This window comes from Acinonyx jubatus, chromosome D4 (genome assembly GCF_027475565.1).
Source record: "Acinonyx jubatus isolate Ajub_Pintada_27869175 chromosome D4, VMU_Ajub_asm_v1.0, whole genome shotgun sequence".
Classification (NCBI taxonomy): Eukaryota; Metazoa; Chordata; class Mammalia; order Carnivora; family Felidae; genus Acinonyx; species Acinonyx jubatus.
In genome coordinates, this window is record NC_069391.1 from 13,515,289 (window position 1) to 13,529,760 (window position 14,472).

Sequence of the window (14,472 nt, forward strand, 5' to 3'; positions counted from 1 at the left end):
GCAAATCGCTGTACATCCCTAGAAGAGTCACGTGACCCCCGGGTGCCTCTGCTTATGTCTGAAAGCCCCCAGCACAATCCCGATGAGCCCACAGACTCTTCCTAAGTACTTTGCAAACTCTTAGGAATTCTACCGAGTCAGAGGCATCTTGGTGATGCGTGTTGGTGCGCATTGGAGACCTGAAGCGCTGAAGTTCAGCCTGCGGCGGGGGGTGGGGTGGGGGGTGGACTGATACACCCTTTTCAGACCCTCTTCCAGGCTTCTCTGTCTTTGAAGCCACAAAACAGAATAAAAAAGCAGATCAAGACCAACCCAAAGGAGGCAGGGAAGTCTTGCCACAAACCAAAGGCATTTCTGTCCGTCCCTCGGCTGCAGGCAGGCTGGTACAGAACACGCAATGACAGGCCACCCCGGCTGTTTGCCCTGGGAAGCAGGGTGCCGGCAAAATGCTCTGAGCCAGGAACAGAAAAGCCAAGCCCAGTGACAACCAGTCCAACCCTACAAGGCTTTATGAGCATTTACTAGCCCAAAGAAGGCCCCGTCCGGGCTCCGCCCGCTCCGTGGGCACAGAGATGAAAAGTAAGGCCCAGGCCTTGCCCTCAAGAAGCTCAGGGGCGACGGGCAAGCTGACGGCAAAGTGTAAAGGAGGCAGTTGTTAGGAGCTACAAGCCAGGACCGCACAGGGGACGGTTCACCCTTCGTGGAAGGATGAGACCAAGTGGAGGTGACGTTTGTGCCAGACCCAGAGGGGCAGGAAGAATCTGGGCAGTGAAGCAGTGGCCGAGAGAGAAGGGCATCCAGGAGTCACAGGCAGAGACCAGGAAACAGGCGGCCTGAAGAGCACAGGGAAGACAGGATAACAGCAGAAGGAGAATGGCGTGGATCGCGGGTTCGATCCGGAAGGTGGGTAACAGGGAGCCGCCCCCAGGGGAGGGAAGAAGGGGCTGGATGGAGGGAAGCGGAGGGCAGGAGGCTGGTGGAGGCTGCGGTTAACGAGACCCAGCTTTAGGAAGCAGGGCTGCTAGGGGCTCACCCCGGGCATGGAGAACAGGGAACTGGATCCCCTCAGCCAGCTGCTCTGCTCCAGGGAGAGGCTATAGCCCAGCTGGCACAGACCCCAGCTGGGAGGGGCCGGCCTCAAGGAATGCTGGGGATGTGCAGGGGAGAGGCATGTAGTGGCTCGGGAGGGAGACAGGGACTACTACACATGCTCGGGGCCTCTCCGCCAAGGCTGTCGTGGGCAGAGAGGGGGCTCAGCTGGGTTGGAGCTGGGTTGGTCTCAGAGCCCCTCTGCTGCTCCCTCGGCTCCCTCCCACAACCCCGGCCAACCCCCCCATCACCCCCCGTGCAGTGTTCAGAGTGCAGACTACTAATTCCAGAGGTGAGCAAGCTGGCCCTGCCCTGGGCTCCCTCCCGCTGCCTGTGCCCGCAGCCCTCGGCTCCCTGAGTCCCCTGGACGCTGAGCCCACAAAGCCTTACTGACTGGTTTCGCACCAAGCCAGGGCTGTGCATCACCCTCCAACCCAAGCCAACAACTCATCCGTGCCCTGCGCCCGTCACGGAACCCCCTCTCCAGAAATGCAGAAAACAGAGCGTAACCTGTGAATGCGGGGGTTGAAAGGAACGTCAGACATCTAACTAAACGCCCCCACCTTGCAGACAAGGAAACGAAAATCAGTCGTGAGAGATGACCGGCCCTGCCCAGGGTCACGCAGCCCCAGTGGTGGTCCAGCCAGAACCCACGTCTTCAGGCTTCCAGGAGGGTCTGGCACCAAAGCCATGACCAGGTGGGGCAGTAGAACACAGGGTATTGGATACAGTACAGGAAAAAAAAAAAAAAAAAAAAGCCCTGTGCTTATGGTCAAGGGACCTGGGTTCAAGTTCTGACCTTCCCATCTTTCCCATGCACACAGACATTAGAGCTTTGGACATGTCACAGCAGCTTCCTGGACTCCAGTGACCTCTTCTGTAAAATGGGTGTTTAATGGGGCGCCTGGGTGGCTCAGTTGGTTAAGCGACCGACTTCGGCTGGGGTCGTGATCTCGCAGTTTGTGAGATTGAGCCCCGCGTCGGGCTCTGTGCTGACAGCTCAGAGCCTGGAGCCCGCTTCAGATTTATCTCCCTCTCTCCCTACCCCTCCCCTGCTCATGCTCTGTCTCTCTCTGTCTCAAAAATAAATAAACATTAAAAAAAATTAAAAACAGAGACACTGTCTGCCCCTCCCCAGCTCACGCTCTGTGTCTCTCTGTCTCTCAATAATAAATAAACGTTAAAAAAAATAGGTGTTTAATAACTCTGTGCTTTCAGCATGATCAAACAGAATAAAAGTAGAGCAAGTGCTCTGTGTAGAGCAGAGCTAGGAGGTCAGGACTGGGATCCTGCTGAGGCCCAGGCAAGCGATTCCTTTACCTTCACTGCTCCTGGAAGCCAGCCCAGCCAAGCCAGCCTGAAGTCAGACATTTCCCCCAGAGCTGCCCAGGGGCCAGCAAAACAGCCCTCCAGGGGAAGGGGTGGGTGTCCACTGGGTTTACAGCATCGATGCGCACAAGGCAGGCACACCCGCTCCCCTCCCCAGGAAGTCCCTTGTCTGGGAGGACGGAGGTCATCATGGGGCCACAGAGGAGGAAGGAGAGGGGAGGGGGGGTCCTGCTCCCTTCTCCTGGGTCCTCACCGTCCCAGCTGAGAAATCTGAGCACAAGTTCCTCACCCAAGGTACACTGATCTTTCTAGAAAGCAGAGGTCACAGGCTTTGAGGGGACGGAGGTGGGGGGCGCAGGGCCTCCTGGGAACCACAGGCTTGCTGCCATGCACATCCAGACGTGGCAGGAGAGGCTCACCTCTGTCCTCCAGGGGCCTCCCCAGAATGCCTGACAGCCACCCAGGAGACTTCCACAGAAAGCAATCAGCCCACCAGTGGGTATAACATCCTGCCTGTTTTACAATGGAGAGAAAGCCCCAGAAAGGGAGACTAACCAGCCAAAGAGAGTGGAGCCAAGGCTTGGACTTAGATTGCTTGGAACCCATCTCCCACACTCTCTTCCTGAGTGCACCTTAGAGCTACGGTTCCCACACTGTACTGTGCATGAGAAGGGCCCTGGAGTGTTCTTATTTGTTATTTTTCGGAATGTTTATTTGTTTATTTTGAGAGAGAAGAGAGACCGTGTGTGCAAGTATGTGTGTGGGGGAGGGGGACAGAGAGAGAGAGAGGGAGAGAATCCCAAGCAGGCTCCACACTGAGCTGAGCCTTGATGAGGGGCTCGATCTCACAAACCCTGAGATCATGACCTGAGCCAAAATCAAAAGTCAGATGCTTAACTGACTGAACCACCCAGGCACCCCCATACCCAGGGAGTTTTTAAAAGTACACATTCCTCTACTCCCTAGGTGTGGAGTAGAGATGAGAAATCTGCATTTTAATAGGTGCCCCAGGTGGTTGTGATAAAGCACACACCAGAGACCTGGGTGAATGCACACATGTATACACACTCATGGGCACGCACGACATGGGCCAGCACAGGACGAAAATAACGATTAGAAGCAAGGGCTCTAAAGACAGATGCTGGGTTTGGGATGCAGCTCGGCTCCTTAGGGGTTGTCTGACTTTGGGTAAATCTCGAGACCTCTCTGAACCTGTTTCTTCACATGCGAAATGAGGATAAGAAAAGAAACCAGCCTGGGGTGCCCGGGTGGCTCAGTCTGGTTGAGCCTCCGATTTTGGCTCAGGTCATGATCTCATGTGAGTTCGAGCCCCACATCGGGCTCTGTGCTGACAGCTCGGAGCCCGGAGCCTGCTTCAGATTCTGTGCCTCCCTCTCTCTCTGCCCCTCCCCTGCTCATGCTCTGTCTCTCTCGGTGTCAAAAATAAAATAAAAATATTTTTTAAAAATTTAAGAAAAGGAATCAGCCTCAAGGTGTTGTCCTGAGGGTAATGATATGTCCCAAGGAAATAATATGTGTAAAGCCCTCAGCACAGGACCTAGCGTATCATAAACACTCACTAAACGGTGCTACAATCATTGCCAAACTCAGCTCAGTGTGCTCAATGCCTAAGGGAAGAACAGAACAGCAGGCACCAGGGGACCACAGTGAATAATTGAGCCAGTAAGAGATGCCTGAAGGGTTGTACCAGAACCAGTGGGTAGAAGTAACAGGGACACAAATCTCCGCTCCACACAGGAAGGAATTTTTAACAGACTGGAGTTGCCCAATCATGAAACGAGCTGCCTAGTGGACTGTCACTAGAGGATCCCAGCTAAAAAGACTAGAGGTTCACCAAGTAGAGATACAGCACCAGGGAAGGAAGAAGAGAGGGTGGCCTAGAGCTCTTGAAGGTGACTTTCAGCCAGGTTCTACAGGTCAGTCCCTCTCCCTGTAATGCTGGTTAATTCGTGCATTTGCACTGCTCTGATATTTACAGCCCTTACCTCCACAAATCCAAAAGCGATGGGGAGAGGTCAGTGGTAGGTAGAAAGGCTGATACCTTCTGAGCAGTTTACGTAAGGAGGGGAACGGATGCGGCTGTCTTAAATCTGAGCCCTACAAACACTGAAATTGTATGCCTTGGAGGATATGGGCACGTGTGTACTTTTCTCAAAAGGGCTGGTTAAGAGAGGCTGGTTCACAGCAACTTTTGAGAGGAGGGGAAACTGAGACACATAGGGGCTGGGGGGCTCAGGCAGCAAGGGGGCCCAATCTCCAGGATACAGATTGGAGCCCAAGGCTGTTGTCCTATGAGCCAGGTGCTTTCCAGGCCTTACCTTTCTTAAAGCCTCAGCACATCCCCCTGGGGTGCGATCTTTGAGCTCAGAGAGGTTAGGAACCTTCCAAAGGACACACAGGTAGTGAATGGCTGGGGTTTGCACCCAAATTCTCTGGGCCTCAGAGCTAGTGTTTGGTTTGGTGTTTAACTCTTGGCTGTACTGTCTGAGGTCAGGAAAACACAGAAAGGTGTTTGGCTTTTGACACTGAGGGCAAATGATGTTAAAGAAGATGATCCCCATAGGTGATACGCTACCTATTCCTCCACCCTCAATTAAAATTAAATTCAAATCAAAATTGATTTCACCCCTAAACAGCAGAAGGGGGGCAGGAGGAGAGGGGCTCAGCTCCCATATGACTCAAGCCAGACAGCTCAAAAGAATGGAGCATCTGGAAACCAGAAAGCTCAACCATTCCCACTAGGCTGCGATCTGGAACCTAGACGGGTTTGGTCCCTGCTGCTACCCTGCTTAGCTCACCGTTCAGGGCAGCCCAGGAAGCCAGAAAGAGACCTCTCTTCAATGACCCCGCCCCCTGAACAGTGAGGAGTGGCTACCCGTGGAACAAAACAACACCTAAAACTTGGGTGCCCGGGGGTGCCTGGCTCTGGGATGAGAGGAGTGGCTGTTTAATTACCAACCCCCAGGGTGAGCTGAGGAGGGTCTGAAGTTTGGGGGGACCACTGGAAGCACTGGGGTTGGGAGGCTGGAGGAAACCCCCCACTCTAAACGCGCCGCCGGCTGCAGGCCCCCAGCTGGGGTCCCAGCCTTGTTACCCACCCCCGCACCCCCTCCGCGGTTCTCTCCCCAGGACCCAGTGATCAAGGCCCGGCGCACGGGGAAGTTAAAAGGGTCATCGCACCTGGCAAAGATCCTTGGGCGGCACAGGAGGACTGTAGGGTAGAAGAGGGTTAAGTAAAGCAAAGTCGCAGCCCCCTCCTCAGTCCGGTCCCCCCCATACCTTCCATTAGGGCCCCCGGATCCTCTCGGACCCTCTCTGGGACCCTTGCAAGCCCCGGGGTCCCCCCCTCATACCGGCGCGGGGGCCCTAGCGCTTACCTCTACGCGCCGGCCGGGCCGCTGGGCGCTGCCATCCTGAAGGCTCCGGAGCCCGAGCCGCACAGGGCCAGGGTCACGAGGCGGCGGGGTCGCGGGGTCGCGAGGCCGCAGGAAAGTTTCCGTAGAGCCAGCCAGGCGGAGCGGGCCAAGCCGGCGGCGGGCCCGGCAGGAGCGCGCTCCGGCCGGCTCCGCGCCTCCGCCTGTGCCGCGCTGCTCGGGCTCCAGGGCTCCCGGGCTCCCCCGGCCACCCGGCCGGCCCAGCCCCGCCAATCGCAGGCCCCGCCACCCGCAGCTCCGCCCGCCGGGCCGGGACCCGGCGGAGGCGGGGAGGGGCGGGGCGGGGGCGCACCTGTTTGGCCAATCGACCCCACTCCTGCCACCCCGCCCCGGCCAGCCTTCCAGACGGAGCAAGTCCGGTCCCTTCAGCTCTCGGCACACGCCCCCTGTCCGCTCTCGGACCCGGGATCCAGGCCGGGCCACATGCTCCCCTCCCTCCCCTTCCCGGTCCCAGCCGGCCGTCTCCGCCAGCCCGCCGAGGCCCTCCGTGCGGCCGGGCTGCGCTCCTTCCCCAGCCCCCGGGACGTCAAAGACAAAATGCCGGCTTCGGCCTGGGGGCTGGGGGGGTACAGGTCTGAGGACTGCACCGCGACTCTGCCCACCCCTCTTCTGCTCAACACCCTCCTCTCCCACAAGGATTCGCGCGCGTCCTCGGGCCCCTTACACTTCGCGGTGAGCTTGCCTGGATCCCCGACCGCGGGGGCCGCGGGGCTGATGCGGGTGCAAAGCTCTGGGACCGGATGGCAGGTGAGGGAAGGTCCCGGGGAAGGCCCTTGCAGCCCTCCCACCAACATAAACTCTCCAGAACCCCATCTGGATTCGGGCCAACTTCTCCAGAACGCTTGCGATCCGCGGCAACGGGTTCCCCCAACTTCTCTAGGGGTCACAGCGAACACTAAAGCTTGACGATTTTGTTGTTCCCATTTTCCAGACAGGAAGACTGAGGCCGAAGGGAAGCGAACGCTTCTCAGACGTGGTGGCCGGACTGCGACTTTTTCAAACTAAAGGTGAGTTTGCAGAGAGCGCCTGGCTTCACTCCCGGAGCCTGGCGCGGATGCCTGGCCTCTCTCCCTCGCTCGCCCCCCGCCGCGGGCCCGGGGTGGGGAAGGAGAAGGAGGCCCCCGCCAAGTGTCCGGGAAGAGCGGGGGCACGCCCGCCGCCGGCCCTGCCTTACCTCGGCAGCAGAGCGGGTCCTCGCAGAGCGCGCCGGCCGGAGGCCCCAGCAGGGGCAGGGAGGCCCAGGCGAGCGCGCGGGAGGCCCCGCCGCCGGCTCCCATCGCGGACGGCCTCGGCCCCTCCTCGGCCCGCTGGCCTGCCCCCCTCCGCGGCACCTGTGGGGACGGCACCGTGCCCGCGGCTTCCTCCGCGGCCTCGGGGGCGGGACTGGGCCAGGCCCGGGGTGGGGCGTCCGGGGCTCCCCCGGTTCCTCGGACTGTCGCGGCCCGGGACTCCCACAGTCGCGGCCCCGGCTCCGGGCCAGCAGCGCGGGGCAGGGCGCTATTTTTAGCCGGAGCTGTTCTCCCAGTTGGACAGACAGAACCAGTTAATTCGGCCGCTCGGGAAGGGCCTGCACCGGGAGCTCCCCGGAAAGGCAGCCGCAGCTCTGCTGAAAGCTGATCCTTCACATTCCTGCCTCTCGAGGCGGGAGGGCGGGAGGGCGGGAGGGGTGGCGGTGGGGGGTGGTGGACGCCTCTAATTCCCCCCGGGGAAGCCGGCGTCTCTCTGAAGGCAGCCCTGGGTCCCAAGTGCGCGCCCCGCATGGGGCTCTCTAAATTGACTCTGAAACTCCACCTGCCTTCCTCCTGCTGTCCCCCAGGCTTCAGCCCACTTCCCATAAAATGTCCACCTAGGGTCCCACCCTTCCTACTGGTCTCCAGCACTGGGGAGAGGCCCCCCCATCCCCCGCCAGAAATGAGATCTGAGCCCCAACATCTTCTGAAGCTGGCACACTCACATGACTCGGGAGCTACCTGTTGAAAGAAGGAAGAGTGAAAAATCCTGTATGAGATGAGCCAGAGGGTCAGGTAGAGGTCCTCCGAGCCTGGGCTATATGGGGTAGATGGACAGGGTGGCTTCGGAATCCCACAGAAGCCCTAATCCAACATCTTCCGGTTGTGTGACCTTGGCAAGTCTTCTCACCTCTGTGCCTCAGTTTCCTTTCTGCATAAGGGAGTCTTAGCAGCCCAAGAGACAGCATGTGTGAAAGAAAGTTTTTGCAAAAAAAAAAAAAAAAAAAGCCTGGTGGGCATGTTCATGTAATGAGTGATAAAGCAATGCATTTATAGATGAATAGGCCAGTGGACTAGAACGGAGGCTGCACAAATAGACTGACACATGTATGGAAACTTGACATGTGGCAAAAGTGGTGTCACAAGCCCCTGGGAAAAGGGTGAACTCTTTAGAGGGACTGGATGTCCGTGTGAGGGAAAACATGAGGGGGAGTCCCTACCTCACACCATGCATTAAGAAAATCAATCCCAGGTGGATTCAAGACTTAAACACAAAGAACTTGTGTAATAGGGAAAGATTTCTTAAAGACCCCAAAAGCACAAACCATCAAGGAAAAGATTGATACACTTCGTTAAAGTATAAAACTCCTGGGACACAGTATCCACAACCTACAAAGATCTTCTACAAATCGATTCTCAAAAGAAACAAGAGCAAGTTGAGCAAGACATAGGAACAGGCAATTTGAAGAAGGGAAACCGTGCATGGCCAGGAAACATATGAATTCGCAGAGAACCTCCCTCTTAATCAGGGAAATGCAAGATAAGACCCCGGGGAAGCGGCATTGCACACCCCTGAGATCAGCAGAGAGCAAAGAGGTAGGAGGGCAGAGGGTTGATGAAGACGTTGCACACAGGGAATTCTCACACACTGCTGGGAGAAGGGGAAATGGGGGCCACCACCCTGGAAAACAATTTGACGGCATCCGGAAATGTTGAAGATGGGTAATATGCCCCAGTGACCCGGAGAACTTGGCTTCTGGGATAAACCTGGGGCTTGCTCATCGCCACAGTGTTTAATCCTCATAAAGAATCGGAAGCAGCCTCGGTGTCCATCAGCGGAAGAAGGTACAAACAAAGGGTGGATCAGTCAGTGAAGTTTTATACGGTAGTGAAAAATGAATGGAGGTTCCTTACGAATCCTAGGTTGGGGGATGGGGAGCAAGTTCCAGAAGATCACATTGGATGAGATCATTCCTGGAGATTTTTAAAACGTGAGAAAAACAAAACGATGCCATATATTTCCAGGAATGCCCAGTTTGGGTAAAAGTATGAAGAAATTCAGAAGAGTGATAAATACACCATTTAGTAAAGTGTTTGCCTCGGGGCGGGGAGAGGGAGATGTGAAGGATGGTGGGAAGGGGCTTCATCCATATTGGTTAAGGTTTCATTTCTTGACCTGGGTCAAGGTACTTAGGTGTTTGTTTTACCCTTTGCGACCTTTTATTTAAAACCTCTTTTTAAAAAAAAATTTAATGTTTATTTATTTTGTGTGTGTGAGAGAGAGAGAGAGAATGAGGAAGGGGCAGAGAGAGACGGAGAGAGAGAGAATCCCAAGCAGGCTCTGCACCATCAGCGCAGAGCCCGACGCGGGGCTTGAACTCACAAACTGCGAGATCATGACCTGAGCCGAGATCGAGAGCCGGGCGCTGAACCCACTGAGCCATCCAGGCGCCCCCCTTCATAACCTTTGTTTAAAGGGACAGAGCAAGCAGGGTGGTACAAAATAGAAAATCCACATCAAATGCAGTCCTGCTCTGAACTCCACTTTCCGGATTTAAATAATGTGGCCATCACGTCTGCGAAGCGCTCGGCACAAAAGCATGACTCGTGGTGAAGTGCTCTGTAAAACTCGAGAACGTGACTAGCCTGCTCCTCAGACTCCCCCGGGATCCTCCCAACCCTAGTCCCAACCAGCCGAGACTCCCCCACTCCGTGCAACTAGAGCTCCCAAGCCCCTCAACCTCTGGCATGCCTTCATGCCTTTGCACGAACCGTTTACTCTTCCTGGAGTGCCCGCCCCTACCCCCTGCCCACCGCTTCTGTTACCGTCCAGCACTGGCATTTCAGCCCGTGGACAGCCTCATCCACTCTCCCAGGCAGAAGCTTCTCATAACATCCACCCACTGCCGTCCGGGTCTATCACATTGTGGATTATTGCACATGGTTGTGGATCTGTCTCCTCCCCGGGCAGACTGGGAGCCCCTCCAGGTCGCGAACCTTGTCACCTGCATAAGACCTCGCCTCGGGAAGGTTGCATGAAGGAACAGAGGGGGCGAGTGGACCCAAACACTCAGAAACGAGAAAGGGTCGTGCCAAGCCCTCAAAAAGAAAGCGACCCCACTGTGCCGACTGACTCCCTGGTCTTCACTGCAGTGTTCTTGGGAGGTCATGTGACTGTTGGGGTCAGAGACACCTGAGTTCACATCGAGGCTCCTCTGAGCCTTGGTTTCTGTGTCTGCACAACTACGATGTGATTAGGGCTTATTGCAAAGGGTTCTCACGAAGATTCGGTGAGATAATAGAGGCAAAACGCGTGACCCCATTTGGGGAACAGGTAGCAATTACGTGAATATTGGCCAAGAGGAGGATGTTTGCGGGGGAAGGTGGAAGGGACCCAGTTGGCTTCCCATGAAAGGAGGAGGCGGGGGAAGAAACTGCCAAGGGGTGTTCTCCAGCTCTGCACAAACACAAGCACCTGGAAGTTGGCCCAGGTGGTGGGAGGGGCAGAAGTGTGCCCCGAGTTAGTGCTCCTGGTGCTCTTTCCTCCTGTCCTTTGTGTCACCCCTGGGTGAGGGGCCGCACAGCAATTCAGAACCAGAGACCCTCCTCCCTGTCTCCCCACGTCCACTCTGGCCCCCTCCAATCTGTTCTCGCACGTAGCCCAGGGATCTCAATCTGGACCTGTCTCTCCCTCGCCAGCTTCCATCTGTAGGGGCGACAGAGCCTGCGGCACCCTCCCCGGGGACGCGTCTCAGGCGCTTTACCAAATGCGTCGTCGGCACTATATATGCAAAATCCACATATGTCCACTCGTCGGGAGCTTCTGTCAAGGCGACGTACAGGATGGCAAATTGCTGATGGTCCACACTCCGGAAGATGAATTGGCCGGTGTTACATGTTGTGCGAGCAAACAAATACAGGGAGTCCACAGGGCTGTGTGGTCACTGGGAAAGAACAACACCGTGTGCTTCACGGGTTCAGATGAGATTTTCTGAACTAATGAGCCAATCCTCTTTGATCCAGATCTCACTGGACAAATGTCATATTATCCTGGTGACACAGGCTACCGGTGGCACTTCGTCCTATGCAAATGGCCACGCAAGGCGGAACGCTGCCCAGAGTAAGGTCTGCCATGCCAGTGCTCCTCAGGGAGGTCACCAATGGCCTCCCAGTTGGAAACGGAAGGACATTTCCTGATGATGGCGGTGAGATTCAAAATGACATCGACGGAGACATCATGTGATGAGGACCCAGGCTGGCAGGAACCCGGGGCAGGGGTGCCGTGCACGGAGGGAGAGGAGGCAACAAAGGGAAGCTTGGATGTGCGAGCGGGGCAGTGAGGGTCACAGAGGACGAACAGCAGAGATGTGTAAACCTCACCACCGCCAGAAAATGCAACCGGAGTTAGACAGAGTGGACCACACATCCGTGACCCTGAAGTGGAGGATGGCTCTGGTTCCCAGGGTGACCCTGTTCTGAGGGGCACAGCCATGCCTGGTTCAGTCAGCCTGGAAGCTTTCCTTCCACCCCTGCCCTCCGTGAATTCCCCAAGTGCCCAAGTCAGGGTCGACTGCCGGAAAGAGTAGTCAACGCCAGCACTGTGCACGGATCAGCTCCCCTGTGCACGGACCCCGGGGCCCACATGGGAGGAGCCCCCAGAGTGCTCATGACGGAGGTGGGTGGGTGGCCCCGGGAGCCCTGGCACCGCAGGCTGGGCTGCTGGCCCTGAGCGGTGGTGGCTCCAGGAAAGTCTTTTTAACATTTTATTTATTTTTGAGAGACAGAGGGAGACAGAGCACAAGCCGGGGAGGGGCAGAGAGAGAGACACACACAGAACCCGAAGCAGGCTCCAGGCTCTGAGCTGTCAGCACAGAGTCCGACGCGGGGCTCGAACCCACAAACTGTGAGACTGTACCCGGAGCCAACTGAGCCACCCAGGCACCCCCGGGAAAGGCTTTTAAGGAGATGGCCTCTGAGCGTGTCTTAAAGGAGCAGAGAGAGACATCAGCTAGGGGAAGGGGGAACAGCCCAGGCAAAAGTATGGCAGTGTGAGGCCGCCCAGTGTGCTCAGGGAGTTCCAAGCAAGCAGCTGTGAGAGAGGAGGTAGGAAAAGGAGGCAGGGCTGGGGCATGAGGGGCCCTCCATGCCACACCCAGGAGCTTGGAATGTTCTGGGGTGGGGGAGGGGTGGATGCTGTCATGTGCAACCCAGATCAGGGTTCAGGACAACTCTGAAGGGCCTTCCCTGCTCCAGGCCCTTCCCGGGCCCCACGTGGTGTGGGCAGAGGCCAACACTGTGACTACCTGACAGGTCAACTTCTTCTGCCTAGTCTGGCTTCCTGCCCTTCCCGCCTACAGGCGCTGAGCCCTGGAACAGTCCCTGAAAAACCCCCTGCACGAGAGAGAATATGTCTCAGAGCCTGCCTCCCAGAAAACCCAGCCCGTGACGGGGAGCACGGGAGGCACTTGCTGTGCGTCCTGCTGACGGGAATGACCCAGGAGAGGGGGAGAGGTGAGTGATATTCGCGGAAGCAGGCGGGATCTCAGGAGGGGCAGCGAGGCTGGCTCATCCTGAGACAGAAGCAGAAATTGGAGGCAATCTGGGGTGGGAATGGGGTCCGGAAATGGAGTGAGGCATGGCCTTAACTTTTTTTTTTTTTCCTATGCGGCTGCAAGTGACGTTGGCTGCTCAGAGGAGGGACAGCTATTCGATAGATATTAGAATTACATAAGAAATTAATGATCATAGCAGGTGATAAATGTTGCCACAGCAGTAGTGAGGAATTCAGGGCTTCAAAGAGTGGATAGGAGTTGGCCAGGAGGTGTGCCCATCAGGGACAGTCGTATCAGGCAGAGGAAACAGCTGGTACCCGGAAGCCAGCTGGGCTAGGATTGCCAGATGAAATCCAAGATGCCCAATTAAGTGTGAATGTCATATAAACGACGAATAATTTTTTAGCGTAAGTCTGTCTTATGCAACACTGGGGATATACTTATACCAAAAACTCATCCATTATCATCCTTCATCACCTTCTGACCCTGTTCCTGCCAGCTGCCCACGAGTGGACCGCTCAGACTGTAGCCCAGATACCGCTCAGATTCCACTGTATCCCTCCCGTTATCCAAACCCTTGGTTGTCATTTGAGGTCTCTATTGTCTGACCCTCGGGCGCTCTTCCCCATCTCCCAACCTTGAAACTGCCCCCCGCTTTAATCCTCCTGCCTCTGAGTTTTTGCCCCACTGTTTCCTCCACTACCCTACCATGCCCTCCCCAGGTCCACTCCTCCAGGAGGCCTCCCAGATTTCTCTGGGCGAATAGACATAATCCTCTCCATCAATCAGTAGCAGCAGCCCCTTGGGCAAGTCATTTCACATCTCTGAGCCTCCGCTTCCTGTGTCTCTAAAATGGGGACAGTACCACCTCTGTCAGGTTGCTAAGGGGACGAGAGACCATGTTCAGAGAGCACCAGGCACAGTCTGAAATGTGGGCACGTGCCCCCTGCGCGTGCCTAGATCAGTGCCGGGCACCCAGCGGGCACAAATACACATTCGCTGAATGGAAACGACTCAAAGGTCCTGAGCTTTTATAGTTTAATTTGCTTCTTGGAATTGCCGTGCTCAACAGTGGAACTTAGACAAATTCTATTTCCTATATTAAGATGATCTGAAAAGAGATGAATAATGAAGCCACTGCTCTTCTGACTACATAGCAGGTTTCTCCCCCAGTTGACAAGGGACCAAACCAGCTCCCCAGAAATGGCCCATTTTAGAATCAAACATGGCGCCCGGCCTCTCCTGCTCGAAGCAGGTAATATCTGCCACACACATTTCTGTCTCAAGCCCTCCCAATCCCAGACCACAAAAGGTGATTTCTTATAACCATTAGCATAATTACCTGACTGCAACGCTACAGAGAAGCGATTAGATGAGCCTGTGATTTTTGCACAGTTATTTGTCTCAAGTAAGTCACCTGAAGTTCATCTGCCATCAGGATTCATGGCTGCATTCTGTAATCGTGGGGAATTATTTTGCTAATAACAGAGGTACCTTGATCTAATTTAGTTTTAATGCCAGGAGGTGCCCTCCCAGAATAATCAGCTCCAGGGCAATTCCAATTTCCAGGTTTGTTACACGTTCTGGAGAGAAGATTCAATTCAAAGAGGCTGAAGTTTCTTCTTTATCACCCAAAGTCATCTAGGGGCGAAATGGAATCCTACTCCTGTGTGTTTGCAGAAAAATGCAGGGGGTCGAGCCACAGGGAGCGGGTGGCAGGGCGGTCCCAGCCAAGGGCAGCCGCGGGAAGGCACCACTAATGGGTGAGGACCACAAGGCATTCCCTGGGAGAACCCTCATTTTTCTTGCATTCATTCA

At 55.8% G+C, this 14,472-nt stretch overlaps 1 protein-coding gene across 5 annotated transcripts in view; it reads right to left on the minus strand.

The window, feature by feature from the left end:
• The window catches only part of DAB2IP (DAB2 interacting protein), a 186,933-nt gene that overhangs the window by 158,881 nt on the left and 13,580 nt on the right, over positions 1-14,472 (minus strand). For 2 of the 5 annotated variants that reach the window (XM_053204680.1, XM_053204679.1), the window contains exon 1: positions 7,048-7,397. The exons of 1 other annotated variant lie outside the window; for it this stretch is intronic. In XM_053204680.1, the coding sequence (XP_053060655.1) occupies positions 7,048-7,150 (103 nt within the window). In that variant the 5' untranslated portion in view covers positions 7,151-7,397. Of the gene's footprint in view, positions 1-5,816; positions 6,073-7,047; positions 7,402-14,472 lie in introns of those variants that run through there. 2 more of the 5 variants (XM_053204681.1, XM_053204683.1) reach the window with 2 other exon arrangements.